General features: G+C 42.8%; 1 protein-coding gene across 4 annotated transcripts in view; it reads left to right on the top strand.

Moving 5' to 3' along the window:
• Positions 1-17,094, top strand: part of scai (suppressor of cancer cell invasion) — a 34,003-nt gene that overhangs the window by 4,729 nt on the left and 12,180 nt on the right. For 2 of the 4 annotated variants that reach the window (XM_047371831.1, XM_047371830.1), the window contains exons 2-11: positions 1,598-1,722; positions 3,750-3,845; positions 5,054-5,140; positions 6,471-6,569; positions 6,703-6,799; positions 6,936-7,034; positions 7,124-7,276; positions 9,636-9,737; positions 15,845-15,946; positions 16,942-17,020. In XM_047371831.1, coding sequence (XP_047227787.1) covers positions 1,616-1,722; positions 3,750-3,845; positions 5,054-5,140; positions 6,471-6,569; positions 6,703-6,799; positions 6,936-7,034; positions 7,124-7,276; positions 9,636-9,737; positions 15,845-15,946; positions 16,942-17,020 — 1,021 coding nt within the window. In that variant the 5' untranslated portion in view covers positions 1,598-1,615. The remainder of the gene's footprint in view (positions 1-1,597; positions 1,723-3,749; positions 3,846-5,053; positions 5,141-6,470; positions 6,570-6,702; positions 6,800-6,935; positions 7,035-7,123; positions 7,277-9,635; positions 9,738-15,844; positions 15,947-16,941; positions 17,021-17,094) is intronic. The other 2 variants (XM_047371828.1, XM_047371829.1) reach the window with 1 other exon arrangement.

Genomic DNA, 17,094 nt, shown 5'->3' with positions numbered 1-17,094 from the left:
TGGATGGATGGATGGAGAGATGGATGGATGGATGGAGAGATGGATGGAGAGATGGATGGATGGAGAGATGGAGAGATGGATGGACGATACGTTGTATTACAGAGACTCTGGTTGTCATGGCGATCATACCGTATGGTAACTAACAACATGATATGAACAGATTTTGTCTGTGGACTCATTCATCCAAACCGGGTCGGAAATATCTGCAACCAGACTTAATGTGAAATATTTGTGATGTAAAGACGCAGAACGTTGGGTTCCTCAGTCCGTTTAGACTATAAGTGTTTGGACATCAGAACACAGAATGTGGTCCGATACATAATTTAGTATGATTAATTCAGATAGAATTAACTCCAGAACCGGTGCTTCTGGGCTTTTTCTGTCTGCCTCCTTTCCTCTCAAACCCAGCCAGTTGCTGCATATGGCCACTCATACTGAGCCGACGTTTGGTTCTGGTTCTGGTGGATGAGGGGTTCCTGTCCACTGTCGCCACATGCTTGCTCAGGATGAAGGTCAAATCTAATGTGGTTTTTCTGATTTAATTAACTGGTTGTTTGTTGTTAAAACTTCCTAAAAATATGGACCTCCTTCAAGGTTCTGATTTGGCCAAATAAAGGAAACCATAATAGTCCATTATCAGATGGATTTATTAATCACTGCAGCTCTGCTGGTTCTGGATGGGTTGTTGCTAAAGTTAATCTGATGTCTCGTCTGTGCTCGTTGGTGATATAGAAGAACTGTTTAAACGTCTCGGTCCTCGGACCATCAGACGTCTGCAGCAGAATTTAACCTTCTTTCTGTTTCGTCACAACTCAACGAGGCTCGTCTGAACGATCTGACCCGACTGCGCTACTTGGCCTGATTGCACAAGCGTCTCAGAGAATTGGAGACTGGAACCGCAGTGAGAGGGAAATCTGGGACGGATCGGGTCAGACTAAAAACAGTGACCACGTGGCCCGTTTCTTCCAGAGTTTCTGCAGATTTAAGTAGGACACCTGTAGACACGACTGTCACTTCCACTGTTCTAGCAGGAGCTCAGAAGTCATCTGACCCGTTTGTTCCTGCCGAGGGAAATGTGGACTTTATGAGATATTAAATTATTATTTATTATGGTAGGAATTACAATCAGGTTCCAGCAGCTTCTATGAAAACGACAATAATGTCAAATAAAAATCAAACTATTACAATATATTAAAAACATTTATGAACAAATAAGTAACAATAAAATGAAATAAAAATATAAAATGATGAATTATAAAATAATATAAAGAAAATTAGATATATATATAAACAATAAAATGTAATAAAAATAAAAAACTACAATGGAGAAAAAAATATAAAACAGTAAAATAATAAAACAAAATGGTTTAAATTCAGCTCTGGTTCCAGTAAATAAGAGGATGGTGAACATCTCCCTGAACCTGGACTCTCCTCTGCTGCTCGTCTTGTTTTTCATTGTGCTGAATTCATCATCATCATCATCATCATCATCATCTATCAGCAGGCTTCGTTCTGCTCAACAACAACCTGCAGCTTCTCATCTTCTCTGTTAGACAGTAGAAATATTAACGACTGCAGGTTTTCTGTTTGTTCTCAGGTGTGAAAGGTCAAGGTCATGACTGGAGCTGAGACTGAGGATGATGTTCCTTTAGGAGAACGAAAGACCGTCACCGACTTCTGCTACCTGCTGGATAAATCCAAGCAGCTTTTCAATGGGCTGAGGTCAGTTCAAGCTGCTGGTTTCTAAATCTATCCAGCATCGTCAGCTCCTGATTGGCTCCTCACTGAGTCTGAGTCTGCTTCTGGCATCCAACCACAGTCTGTTCCAGGAAAAACCTTCTGGTTCTGTGCTGTTGTCCCCCGATTTGGACCAACGCTGGTTCTAACTCCTAAAAACAGGATTCATAAAAGAAAACCTAGTTTTACTGAAATCTTTGTCATAATTTCCACTAAATCAGGGAGGTTTAGTTTAATTAATATTATTATAGTTAAAATAAGAAATGGAAACATGTTTTAAAGCTGGACTGAAAGAAAAAGCTGCTGATTGTCTGGACTAAATGAGCAGCTAGTGGACTGCCTCTGTGGCAATATTACAGCTGATTTCACAACCAGCTCAGAAAGATTGCAAACACACAGATCGGCCATATGGAGCAGCGGGACGTTTCCTGCTGAGCTGAGATCTGACCGCCGGCCAACACAACAACACGGAGCGAGGAGAGAGAAGCAGATCTTCAGCATCGATCTGAAGAAGCTCACATTATTACAAAACACAGCAGTGGAGCCTGCAGAGTCGGACAGATTTACATTTCTCATCACACTGTTTATAAGTGAGCACAGATTTCTTTATAAATGTGTAGCAGCCCATCAACCTTGGAAGGGTCATAAGGTCATCTCCAATCTACCTGAAGTCCATCATTCTCCAGAGAGAAAGGTTATTCCCAGGAGGAAAACATCTCAGACAGTTGCAAGTCTTCCCAGGAGTGGGTGTCCAGCAGATTCAGCCCAAGGTCGGACAGTGAAGCTCAGAGAAATGACCAAAGCCCCAGCTTCATCTCAGACTCTACAGACCTCAGTTAGCAGGTTAAAGGTTAAAGGTCATGACAGGACAGTTAGAGAAACACTGAACCAATCTGACTGTTTGGAAGCGTTAAAGGAGGAAGCCTCTTCTCTCTAGAAACAAGATGGCAGCAGGACCTAGGTTAGCAAAGCTGCATCTGGATGAAGAACAAGACTTCTGGACAGATGAGACCAAAGCAGAGATGTTTGACCATAATAGACAGAACCAAACACAGCACAAACACCTCATTCTAGCTGCCAGCACGGTGGTGGAGGAGTAATGATCTGGGCTTGTTCTCTAGCTGTCCATCTGTCCAGCAGCTGAAGTTTGGTCCAAACTGGGTCATCAACAGAACCATGAACCCAAACACAGCAGCTGATCTACAACAGAATCACAGAGAAAGAAAAGAATTAAAGTGCTGTAATGGTCTAGTCAAAGTCTAGTCCTCAACCTTCAGAGAGCAGAATCCTCAGTGAACAGCAGCACCATTGGAAATCGGACCTAAATTCCTCCACAGCAAAGCGAGGGGCTGATGACCTCCATCTGGTGGTTCTGGGCTGAGTTTGGGAGGTTGAGATGCTGCTGCTTCCTGCTCAGGTCTGAGTCACTGACAGGATGACTTCATCTTCTGCTCTCAGTCTATTTTAAGGCCTCATGGAGTAGAACCATGAAATCTGAATTTAAGCTCCTGTTGTTTTGGGTCTGCAGAACCAAAGTCTGCAAAGCAAAACCCGCTTGAACAGCCTGCCACATTTCCCAGAAATATCTGAGCCCAGATATTAATCTTAACAATGAACGGTATCTGCTTCAGATGTTCTAATGGGACAACTGGACTCTTTGCTGCTAATGTCTTGATTGGTTCAGACCAAACATCGAAGCTGTCAGAGTTCTGGAACCAGCTTAGATTGAAAGAAGCACAGGTCCGTTTGGGGCAGGGTTCAGCCTCACTGGGGATCTAACCAGCAGCTTAATGTGCAAATCTTTCCTGACAGAACATCCACTTCTTCAAAGCAAAAAGGTTCTTGTTCCTTCCAGCAGCCTTAGAAGTCAACTCATATTTTAATGAACCCGACCATCCAGGAGAACATCAGCTGAGGAAACCCGACTGTTAATATTGTTTTTTATTTAGATCTTCTATATGTCCAACCTGATGTTTGTGCATGCCTCCTCTTCCTCCCTCTGTGTGCTGTAGAGATCTTCCTCAGTATGGACACAAACAGTGGCAGTCGTACTTTGGGAGGACCTTCGACGTCTACACCAAACTCTGGAAGTTCCAGCAGCAGCACAGGTGATTCCCGTCTCCTCCACCAGGTTGTTTCAGCATTTGGTCTGTTTTTGATTGGACAGGAACAAACTGCAGTTTGTCCTGGGGACCTTCACTCTGGAGGTTAGCGCCACCTAGATGGGATCATCTCACAGGGATGGATGAATGGATGGGTTGGGTCTGCAGGTCCAGAAATATCAGATTTTACATTTTCTCAAATCATAAAATACATCAACCACTCTAAAAACTTGCAACATTATTTGTCTTTAAATGCATCATCCGACAGCATTTGATGTTCTAGGAAGACGGTTCAGGGCAGGTGGAGATGATCTTCTGTTGGATTTAAAACTACTTCCTCTATCACAGAACCGGGTTTTCTCTTGTCTTGAGTTCTAGTCTTCACCCAAACCAAAAAGATCGAAATCGGTATGGGTCAGTAAAAATCTGATCAGGGCATCTCTGGACCGAACGGGCTTTAACTCGTTGGGGAATTAGGGTTTTACTTCCGGCCCAAACTGTTGGATTTCAGGAATTCTGCTGGACTTCTTCTGAGCAGGTTTTAATATAAAGTCCTGACAGTGAAGGCAGCAGCAGGTCGGACAATGAAATGGATCCCACAGATCCTCCAGGAGGTGTAGGAGGAGAAGGAAAGATCTCTGGGTAAAGAGGACATTATGCCACCACAGCAGCAGCGCTTACCCAGAAGAACGGGTCCAGAAAAGTACGTCTGTAGTGGTTAGAGACCCGAATCTGCTGTTGGTGAGTCTCTCTCACTGACTGAAGATCCAGGCTCAGTTCCTATGGTCCTTTTACTGTTACAGGTCAGCCACAGCTGATAACCTCCCAGCATGGTTCCCAGCTGGGTGAAAAGCCCCAGAAGAACCAGCAGGGATTAATTCAGCAGCATCACATCCAAACTGATCCAGAAATTTGTTCTCCTGATGTTCTGATTGCAGCCTTCATGTCTGTTTTCACGTGTTACATCTGTGATAATAATCACATCATGAAACGCTGATTTAGTCCTGAGATGTTCTGGAAAGTCAAACGTTCTCCGTCTTCTTTCCTGCTTGGCTGTTGGTTCCTTTTTCATTACTTGTTAAAGTTTTTTGGTGTAAAAATAAAACCAGTCATCATGGAACCCTCAGTGTTGTTCTGCAGATGTTCTCTTCACTTCCAGGTGTTCATTTCTGCACCCATCGGGTTCTCAGATTATGTTTGTTATTTATCGACAGGCAGGTTCTGGATACAAGGTACGGCTTAAAGAGATGGCAGATTGGGGAGGTTGCATCCAAGATCGGACAACTTTACTACCATTACTAGTAAGTCTGAAGATCTTTTTTTGCCCAAACCACAGCAGGCCTCAAGGCGGAACAGCTCCAGGTTTAAATGGGACTTTTGCTATCATGAAACTGCTGTAATGGGAACATCTTGAGGTTGGGAGAATCCATAATGATCCATCTGGACTGTCAGAAATGAATCACGGCGTTCCGCAGGGTTCCGTTGTCGGACCTCTTTAGTTTTCCAGTAGCTCAAATTAAGATGTTATAACCATAAGAAATAAAGTAACTAAACATAACATTTCTATGGAAACAGACATATTCATAGCGCCCCCTAGAGCCAGTAAAGCACACGGCATCAGCCTGTTTCTTCCCACAGCTGATCCTGTAAGCTCAATGTTTTATGTGTTTTATGTGTTAAGGAAAGCAGGACATGAACATGCGGCCATTTAACTGTAATAACAGATTAATAACAGGCACAAACAAAGGTTTGCATCACTACAAAAGTCTAAAGCCGCATGATGCCTGAAAACTGAAATATCACTGATTTATTTAAATAAACGCAAACATAAAACAGTCACTAAATAGTTTTTATTCTCAGTCTCAACTCCTTTAGATGGTCTTCACTGTGGTTCTCCTGGAGGACATTTCAAAGCTCTTATTTGGCTGTTTGCTGCATTTTCTGAAAAGATAATCTGCTTCAGTAATGTTGAGGTCAACATCTTCTGCTGGACATGGTGGACTTTTCTTCAGTATCAGCAGGTTGGGCTGGTTTTTATTCTCATAATTAAGCTGTTGCTAATCAGACTCTCTGCAGACTGGATCATATGGTGATGGTACCGATCTGGGTCCATAATTTGACTCATTTCAACAAACACTCCAACAACACTGAGGTAAATGTGGGCCTAAACCATGACAGAACCTCCACCATGTTTCCCAGGATGATCCAGACTCTCTACTGAACATAATGATAAGTTCGGTCCAGTTCTTGTTCAGTTTGGCCAACCTCAGCCTGTTCTCCTTGTTTCTGTTCATTAACGCTCCTTCACGGCCGCCTGCTCTCCTAGCAGAGGTTCTGATGAGCTCTTATCTAACAGTAGATGAGTCTTTCAGATCCTGCTTCAGCTCTTTGTTGGATTGTTCTAGCAGCAGGAAAAAACATTCTTCTGAAAATGGTCAGGTTCTGGACTGAAACTTCTAAAGCAGCTAAGGCACAAAGAAAAACCACGAAAGATCTTCAGGAAACCCGGAAAACATTTGATCCAGATGGCTTCATAAGATTAGAGGATCAGGAGCTTCAGGCAGGACTGTAGATGTGCTGAAACATCTTATAGACTTGGAAATAAATGTTGATGTTTCTTCTGATCTTCAGCCTCCGTACCTCAGAGACGAGTTATCTGAATGAAGCTTTTTCCTTCTACTCTGCCATCCGCCAGCGTTCCTACTACTATCAGGTCAACAAGGAGGACAGGTCAGACCTCATCTTCTTAACCTTTTGGTGTTTTTCAAAGATCTGTTGGACCCCAAACCTTCATGTCCTTCAGGTCTCAGCTCCAACCATCTGATGACTGAACTTTACTTTGATGTCTTCTTGATTTTAACAGACCTGAATTGGTGGTGAAGAAGCTTCGTTATTACGCTCGATACATTGTGGTGTGTTTACTGCTGAACAAGATGGACCTGGTCAAAGTTCTGGTGAAGGTCAGGAGGAAACATGGTCCCAGTTTCGTTCTTTGTTTTCTTGAAGCTGTGTATAATTACTGTGGAAATCCTGCAATCAGGACGTCGATGGTGTTCTGATCCAGTTTGTGGTTCTCTGACTGTCTGTCCTCTGCAGGAGTTATCCGAGGAAATTGAGGACTACACCCAACGCTTCAACACCGAGGACCAGCTGGAGTGGAACCTGGTTCTGCAGGAAGTGGCAGCTTTTATCGAGGTAATCCGTGACCCCGCTCTCTCCGTAGAACTGAGACTGTCAGACGCTTCGGATCGTTTTATTCTCCGTGCTTTGTGTGTGTGGAACAGGCCGATCCGGTGGTGGTTCTGAACGACAACAACTCTGCGTTTGTCACCAGCAACAGACTGCTGGAGGGCAGCGTTCCTCCGCTGGAACAGGGAATGGTGGTCGGACAGCTCGTCCTCGCTGACGCTTTGATCGTTGGAAACAGCAACAACCAGGTTCTGATCCGCTGATTCCTTTTAACCACCAGCAGAGCTTTATCCAGGCTCACTTAACAACACTTGAAGATGGTCTCTATCAGTTGTTAGATCTTTGTCAGAACTCCTGATCCAGCCTCCATGTGTGTTTTCCTTCCTGAGATCCAGAGGACCCAGTAATCTGTTCTGGGTCAGCAGTTCTCCAGACCTTCATCAGTTTTTGAATATCTGAGTTTTTCCACATTTTAGTTGTAGTTTTCTCCGGCTGTTCTTTGCAGCTGCAAATCTGAGGATCAGGAGTTGGAGACAACTGCTGAGATCTTCTGAGTCACGTAGAGGAGAAATTTACCCGACGACTGGAAAAACCAGTTTGGTCTTCATTGGGGTCGCTTTCCGCTGTGTTGGCTGAACGCATAATTCACCGTCTGTCATCAAACATGTCGGAAAATCACATCTAAGAAAGCAGAGGAAAAATATAACTAATTAGATAAAAAAGAACATAGCAAAATAAATGAAAAATATAAAAAATAAATATAACCTGTATGACCCCCTCTCCTTTCCAATGGTTATGGTCAGTCTGACAGAGGGAGGTATCCCAATCGTGGTTTTTAGTATAACAATGGCCATCAGAGGGCTCTTTACTGTGACTAACTCTATGTTCTCTCTTTCAGACTCTAACCTTGAAAACTGGATCAGAGTTTATCTGTTTTTTCTTTCTAGATGAAACGACTAAAGGAGCTACATTCATTAACATTTACTTTTCCTTCCCATAGAAAGTACTCCTGGATCAGTGCTTCTTTGTTCTCTTTGTGTCTCTGCTCTGTTCTCTCAAACCTCCAGTCGGTCGTGGCTGATGGCCGCTCACACTGAGCCTGGTTCTGGTTCTGCTGGAGGTTTCTTCCTGTTAAAAGGGAGTTTTTCCTCTCCACTGTCGCTACATGTATGCTCAGTATGAGGGATTGCTGCAAAGTCAACACCAGTGACTGTCCACTGTCTCTACATGCTCATCCAGGAGGAGTGAATGCTGCAAGTCACTGACTGGATGCAATCTGCTGGGTTTCCTTAGATAGAAAAACTTTTTATCCAATTTGAATAAATAACTGAATCTGACTGAACTGTTCAATAGTTACGATTAATTAGAATGTATGAACCTGACTGTTGTGAAGAACCTTGAGACGATGTGTGTTGTGAATTGGTGCTATATAAATAAAGTGAATTGAACTGAACTAAATAAATAAAAAAGAAAAAGCAATATAATAAACTAATTTATTATTACAAATATAAAATATGACTAAATAAATGAATAAAAAGAAAAATAAACATGATAAACAATTACCTGGTCTTTTTATTAATATAGCCGCCTGGTTATTAAAGCATGAATCTAACATTTGGTCATTTATGGGTTTATAATAATGTGTTTGAGTACAATCCTCCCTGTTTTAAATCCTTATTGTACTAAATGAGCTTTAAGGATAAACTTGATTCAGTCCAGCAGGAGGAGCTGTTGTAAAAGACCAGGTTAAAATGTGTAGAAACAGAAACAAGTAGCAGCATGGAGAGGATGATGCTCTATCTTCTCACAGAGAGAAACACAGTTAGTTCTCAGCTTTAACAGGAACACACTGGATTGATCGGTCCCATTTTTAGGATCAAGGATTTTCTGCTGAACAGAGATGGATCAGAGTAACTCTGAGGATCAGAGGAAGACTACCTTCTTGCTCCGCCATCAGATGTTCTCTGAGCACTGATTGGTTTAGAGTCGGTGTTTTCTTTGTCTTAGAACCCCACCCTGCTTGAGCATCAGTGACCTGCTTCTCAGTGCAGACCTCCAGAGGGTCTCCCTCAACACACCTTCTGGAGGTCCTGATGACGTAGATTTTTGTTAGATTTGTCATGTTAAACAAACATATTAAAAATATTCTCTCTCCGTCCCATATTGTGATCCCATTGGGCAGTTTTATGGCCGTTTGATCCTTTCTTTCTGGGATCTTGGAGTTATTTTTTACTGAAAACGGCAAGCCTGATGGACGACCTGGAGAATCTAAAGTTCTGTCAGGAAGTTCTCGAGATGATTGGTTTCATCTGTCTCAGTTTCATGTTTTATAAACTTCCACAGTAGGAATGATGGAACAAATATTGGGATAAATGTTGACCTGTGGGCCTTATATCAGGGTTTTATTCAGTTTAGGTCAAATAATAATTTCCCATCTGAGTACCTGTATTCCTGTAAATTACAGGATCAATCAATCAGGCTGAGATCCGACCATGATTTACTCCCACTGCTCCTGAATGGTCTCAGCTTTCAGCCTGATTTCTGTGTTTCTGTTAACCCCGCAGCAGAAATACATCCTGAAACACTAACATTTCCTGCTTCTGACAGGTGAAGTTCAGCGAGTTGACCATCGATATGTTCCGGATGCTCCAGGCTTTGGAGAGGGAACCTGTGAACCTGGCAACGCAGACTTCCAAGCAGGGAACGCTGGTGGGTGTCAGGATTTCTGACTGAAAGCTAAACTCAGCTAAAGCTTGTGGTTGATCAACATTTTAATAATTACAGTAAAGTTTAGGTTTTATAAAGACACAGTGAATTTATTCCAAATAAAAAGGTAAGAACTGATAAAGTAACCTTTGACCTTTATGGGTAAACTCCAATAAAGGAACCAACAGTTTCTCCACATCTCAGGTGAGGAGCAATAAAATCTAAATGCTGCCTCATCTTGTTTACATCTGGCGCTGGGAACGAGGACCAGGTCTCTGAAGACCTGAGGGGTCTCCAAGGTCCAGACCTCTGAGATATTCAGACCCAAGTCCATCAAGAAGATTTTAAAACCTACTCTTAGATAAACAGGGAGCCTGCAGTGATTTAAGGATTGTGGCAACATGATCCATATTCCTGCTGGTGGTCAGCAGCATTTTGGATGAGCTGCAGCTGCCTGGTTGATTTTTTTACTCGAAGAAGATGGACGTCTGAATTTGAGCTGGGAGATCTTAGGAAGACAGGATATGTGATGATGTTGGTAATTGTCACAGTGACCTTATTACTTGTGCCTTATGTCTTTCTGTCTTATTGACCTGAACTAATAATCAGAATCAGCCTTATTGCCAAGTTCGTACATACAACAAACAAGGAATTTGACTCCGGTACACTTTGCTCTATGGGTTTCTTTTTTTTTTTTTTTGCGTTATAAGATATATTCTGCATATATCTTTATGTCCTTAAATACATATATACACTATACACATATATAATAGAAAAGGTGCATTTGCAACATCTGTATGCTGTTGTTTTGTACTCTATTAAATGTTCAACAGAGAAACAGCCTGGGGGAAGAAACTGTCTCTGTGGCGGCTGGTTTTAGTAAACAGTGCTCTGTAGCGCCACCTGAAGGTAAAACTCTGAACAGTTTATGTGCAGGATGTGTGGGGTCTGCAGAGATGTTAGCAGCTCTTTTCCTGACCCTTGACCTGTATAAGTCCTGGATGGAGGGAAGGTCAGCCCTGATTATTCTCTCTGCAGTCCTGATTATTCGTTGCAGTCTGGACCTGTCCTGTTTTGTGGATGATCCAAACCACACTGAGATGGATGAAGACAGGACAGACTGAATGATGGCAGTGTAGAAGATGACCAACAGCTCCTGTGGAAGGTTGAAGTTCTTGAGTTGCCTCAGGAAGTACAGTCTCTGCTGGGCCTTCTTCTGAACAGTGTCTATGTGTGAAGACCATCTCAGGTCCTCAGAGATGGTGGTTCCTAAGAACCTGAAATGGTCCACGGCCGATACAGTGTTGTTGAGTGGGTTGAGTTCAAGGTAGTTCTGACCGCACCAGTGTACCAGCCGATCCACCTGCTGTCTGTATGCAGACTCATCACCATCCTGGATCAGTCCAATGACAGTGGTGTCATCTGCAAACTTAAGGAGTTTCACGGACGAGTCCGATGAGGTGCAGTCATTTGTGTACAGAGAGAAGAGGAGTGGGGATAGAACACACCCCTGGGGGGCACCAGTACTTATTGATCTGGATCAGGAGAAGATGCTCCCCAGTCTCACCTGCTGCTGTCGGTCCGTCAGGAAGCTGTTGATCCACTGACAGGTGGAGGCTGGGACGTTGAGCTGGGTGAGCTTCTGGTGGAGGATGTCTGGTATGATGGTGTTGAAGGCCGAGCTGAAGTCTACAAACAGGATCCTGGCGTACGTCCCTGGGTGGTCGAGGTGTTGCAGGATGAAGTGTAGACCTAAGTTAATAATGCATTGCAACAAACATCAAGAGTTGGATTACTGGCAAAGAGAGTTCAATGCCCCGAGAATGGAGCCCTGAGAAACGCCACGTGATTTTTTTTTGGTTTATTTTTTCTCAGATAGAATAAATGAGACAAATATTTCATATCTGAGTCAGACCAGCCCAGTACCAGCCAATCCTACCTACGCTCTATTAAACAGGGTGTTCTAAACCCTGAGATTCAGGAGAACCAAGTTAGGTTTTGATGTATACAACTCAAACCTTCTTTAGGGTTGATGTGAGCGCTGTGATGTGGTCAAACCCCTGACTGGAAAGCTACTGAGTTACTTCTTAGTGATACGTCCAGATCAGGCTTCATTAAAACAATGGACTGGTTCAAATCTCCATCCCATAGCCATGACAGTGTGTGTCTGGTTGGACTGGATTTAGTAAGGACTAAAGAGTGAAGAAGCCCATACCACGATAGCTGTAAGGAAACTGGAGCAGATCAGCAACATCTGAACATCTCGTCTTTTTGAGGAGCTTTATTCTAACATTGTGGACACCTGAGTAACATTTACCTCATATTCTTTCTAGAATTGCGCCGCTCAAGGTGGCAGCAGGTTGGAGTAGCTCTGTTACTTTTGATTCTGATTTATTATTTTTTGGGAACTATTCCTCTTGTACAGTTGATTTTTTTTGGACAACTGTCCACTCCAGTGTCGGATGCTGTGCAGCTTGGAGGATTTTTCTTAATACTTTCTATTTTTGGACATTTGTTATTAGGCATTGCCATGGCAACGGGGTTGTTTCTTACAACCGGGAGCAGTTGATTATTATCTCAAAAGCTCAAATAATACTTCAGCTACAACCCCAAATCCCTGATGAGTTGAAAAGGAGATGCCGTGGATGCAGAGCAGGAGCTAAGAGAAGAGAGAGAAGGAGGAAGTTCAAACCATCTCTTCCGTCGGTTATGATGGGCAATGTGAGATCGTTGGGAAACAAGTTGGATGAACTCCAAGCCCTACAAAGGACCCAGCCAGAGTACCTAGCATGCAGTATTATGTGCTTTACTGAGACATGGCTGCAGAATCATATCCCCGACTCCAGCGTCTCTCTGCCGGGTTTTTTAACCATACGAACAGACAGAGATTTAAAGAGGAGCGGCAAATGTAAAGGAGGTGGACTGGCAGTACTTGTGAACAACAGATGGTGTAATCCAGGACATGTTACTGTGAAGTGTCATCTCTGCAGTCCAGATATTGAACTGTTGGCAGTAAGTTTTCATCCATATTATTTACCCAGAGAGTTCACCAGTGTTATTTTGGCAACAGTTTACGTTCCACCTTCCGCTGTTGCTGACACTGCATGTGATGCCATCAGCTCAGTTGTTGCTAAGCTACAGACACAAAACCCCAATGCTTTTGTGGCAATTTCTGGTGATTTTAACCATGCTTCACTCTCTGCTACACTTGCAACGTTTCAACAGTTGGTCAGCTGCTCTACCAGAGAAAACAAAACATTGGATTTGTTTTATGCAAATGTCAAGGACTCATACATCTCTATAGCAAGACCTCCTCTAGGCAAATCAGATCACAATCTTGTTTTTCTCTGCTCGAAATATAAGCCCCTTGTTCAGAGGCAACCTGTAATAAAGAGGACTGTGAGAAAATGGTCACAGGAAGCTGAAGAAGCTCTGCAAGGTTGCTTTGAGGCTACAGACTGGGACGCACTGTGCCAGCCACATGGAGAGGACATCAATGCCATGACTGAGTGTGTAACCGACTATATAAACTTCTGTGAGGATAACATCATCCCCACCAGAACCGTGAGATGCTTCCCCAATAACAAACCCTGGATCACCAGTGACCTGAAGGACCTGCTTAACAAGAAGAAAAGAGCCTTCAGAGAGGGAGACAGAGAATTATTGAGGAGTTTACAGAAGCAACTTAAAGTCAAGATAAGAGACAGCAAGGAGGTGTACAAGAAGAAGCTGGAGAGCAAGCTCCAGCAAAACAATATCAGAGATGTGTGGACAGGGATGAAGAAGATCACAGGCTTCAAGCAGAAGGAAGATCAGACCGATGAAGGTCTGGACAGAGCCAATGAACTGAACACATTCTTCAATAGGTTCAGTTCAGAAACAAGCTTCGCATCCTCCTCTCCTGCTCACAGCCAAACAGACATCCCGTCTTCCTTTGACCCACAGGACCCACAGCTGTCCAGTAACACCTCACATTTTTTATCTTCCACCTCAGCCCTAGACCCTTCTGCTTCTACATGTTTGCCTTCAACCATATCAGAAGATGCTGGTGCTTCCTTTGCTTCCCCCTTCCATCTGTGTGTCTCAAGAAGTCAAGTGAAGATGCAACTGGAGAGACTGAATAGGAATAAGGCTGCAGGTCCAGATCATGTCAGCCCTAGAGTCCTGAAGGTCTGTGCAGAGCAGCTCTGTGGGATTCTGCAGCACCTCTTCAACTTTAGCCTGGCCCAGAAGAAGGTTCCGGTGTTGTGGAAGACCTCCTGTCTTGTTCCGGTACCAAAGAAAACTCACCCATCAGTCCTCAATGACTATAGACCTGTTGCCCTGACATCTCACATCATGAAGGTCCTAGAGAGACTCCTGTTGGCCCACGTGAGTAAGCAAACAGTAAACCATCAGGACCTCCTTCAGTTTGCTTATCGCTGTGGAGTTGGAGTTGAAGATGCCATCAAACATCTGCTTCAACAAACCCACTGTCATCTGGACAAAGCCAGCAGCACTGTGAGGATCATGTTCTTTGATTTCTCCAGAATATTTAATACAATCCAACCTGATTTGCTTTGTCAGAAACTCCAGAAGACTCAGGTGGAGGCCTCAACAATCTCCTGGATCAAAGACTACCTGACAAACAGACCACAGTTTGTGAGACTGAAGGGTTGTGAGTCTTACCAGGTAGTCAGCAGCACAGGAGCACCACAGGGGACGGTACTCTCACCATTCCTTTTCACTATGTACACCTCAGACTTCCAGTACAAGACAGACTCCTGTCATCTGCAGAAATACTCGGATGATTCTGCAGTCGTGGGGTGGATCAGAGATGGACAAGAAGCTGAGTACAGGAAGGTGGTGGACTGCTTTGTGGCCTGGTGTGGAAACAATCATCTCATCTTGAACGTGACTAAAACAAAGGAGATGATTGTAGATTTTAAGAGAAACAGGAATAAGTCAAAAACTATTTCTATCATGGGAGAAGAAGTGGAGGTGGTGGAGGAGTATAAATACCTCGGTGTTCACCTGGACAACAGACTAGAGTGGAGATGCAACTGTGAAGCCATCTACAAGAAGGGACAGAGCAGACTGTACTTCTTGAGGAAGCTTAGGTCCTTCAATGTTTCCAGCAAGATGAATTGAATTGAATTGAATTGAATCCACAAATCAGGAGATAACAACACTGAAATTGACTTCCATTTCGCTGTAGTATTAAAGGGATGTTTCACAGTTTGTTTTCTGCATCTGGAAATATTTTCATCAGGTGTGTTTCTGCTGAAGGAGCCTTTTCAAGAACCAGGGTAGTTTTCTGGGAACGTCTTTCTCCCCCCTGTGTTTCCACTGCAGGAACCAGGTCCAAATCAGAAAGAAGCGTCCTGAAGCCACCCAGTTAACGGCCCTTAAATAAAGGTGTAGGTTTGTGGTGGCAGGATGCTCAGCTCACCGTAATATTTTATTTGCGTGGTTTCATCTGCGGCAGGTCATATTTTCCATGGACACAAAGTGAGCAACGCTCTCATCAAAGCCTTTTTAAGAGGTTTTTTGTCTTGAGACTCAGATTATAGCGACCTCTGCTGCCCTGGAGTGTTGATCATTTCCCAATTTTAGGATCTGGGGATTATTACTACCTGCCGAAAACTGATTTTAACTCAGTTTCAGAGTGTAACCGTCACAAAGCCATCATGAATTATGTGAATCCCCATCGGAGCAAAAACAAATCGGAGGTAAAGTCTGGAAACTCAAACATGTAAAGTGGTCAAATCCTGGACTCTTTCAGACTGCTGAGGAACCCAGTTAGATACTAATGAACCCAGGTTCTGGAATGGATCAGAATTCCCTTGTGGATGTCGAACACAGTTTGGGATCTTGAGTGTAATTTTTCTGATGACTTGAAATAACTGAAATCAGGAAGTAAATTCTCAGGCTGGTTCTGGTTTCCTCCTGAGGAGCAAAGAAAAGGAAACATGGGGATACGTCTGTGTTTTGCCTTGAGATTGCTGTGAAAAGCCCGGTTCTGCTTGGTAGATCATTGGTTCTCTGTTGGACTGGTTCTGGCTGATGACCATATTTAAAGCAGTATGTGCTCTCCCTGTATGCTGATGATGAATGTGTTTTTTCTGCAGGAGCCCAATGAGAAACCAGCAAAGAGGGAGAACCCTCATAAATACCTGCTGTATAAACCAACGTTCAGCCAACTCTACACATTCCTGTCGGCTTCCTTTAAGGTCAGTGTTTGGTTATAGCCTGGGAATCCTGCTGGGAAAGGTTTTGGTAAATGAAGACCAACACTGTAGATGGTTGTTGTTGTTGGAGCTCAGATCAAAAACCTGATGAGCAACTCCTAAACAGCTTTTTATAATAGTTATTATTATTAATAATTATAATGAATTATATTATTATAATATTATTATATATTATAAGGTGATGAGGGCCAAAAGGACATAATTAAATAAATAAATATATTTTGATGTAAAGAGATGTGAATTTGCCATGAAATAAAATACATTTGCAATTAAATAATAAAACTTTCCACTCATTTATTCACTGTTTCATTAAATAATTAAATATACATTTTAAATGATTAAATTAAATGACATTTTTTAAACTTTATTTATTTAAAAAGACAAAACTGTTTCACTCTATAGTTATTCATTTCATCGTGAAGCTGTGTCATCATGAAATGATTTAAACTTGACCCGTCATCCTTGGTGGGCGGGATTAGGACAGCTCCTCAACAGACCCTGACATCTGATTGGCTGCTTCACAAAACAAATCAAGACAGCTTCTTTTAAGTTTGCTATGAGTCTGAGGTTAATGCCTTCGCTGGAAAGTGCGTAAATAACTCAAACACTTCAGGACATTCTTGCAGTTTATTCACCACAAACTGGGTGAGAAACTCCAGCCTCTATACCCCAGCTTGGTCTAAAATATCTCTGCCCAGTTCCTAAAAGAGCTCTTTGAGGTCCTGCGATGATGTACCTGTCGACAGTATTAGCCCCGCCCCCTGGGTTTGATGGGTCAAGTCAACAGTTTCAATCATTTCATGATAATTATATGTATTTTTAAATTAATTTGGTTTAAAAAATGACATTTAATTATTCAATGATACGTTCATTTATTTAATTTTGTCCCTTTTGGACCTCCGTACATTTCTTTCGCTGTGCTTTGAATCGTTTTCAGTGTTTCTCTTCCTCCTGTTAATCTGGGTTGGATTTTTCAGGAACTTCCTGCCAACAGCGTCCTGCTGGTGTATTTATCAGCTACTGGAGTCTTCCCTGCTACACATCTGGATTTTGAAGGTAAAACACAGAGCAGGTCGTTTCCTCCAGTCTTCTTATAAAACCTAAACAGTTCAGACATCAGATGCAACCAG

This window comes from Girardinichthys multiradiatus, chromosome 8 (genome assembly GCF_021462225.1).
Source record: "Girardinichthys multiradiatus isolate DD_20200921_A chromosome 8, DD_fGirMul_XY1, whole genome shotgun sequence".
Taxonomy (NCBI): Eukaryota; Metazoa; Chordata; class Actinopteri; order Cyprinodontiformes; family Goodeidae; genus Girardinichthys; species Girardinichthys multiradiatus.
The sequence above is the reverse complement of the archived record's forward strand: the minus strand, read 5'-3'. Positions and strand labels throughout refer to the sequence as shown.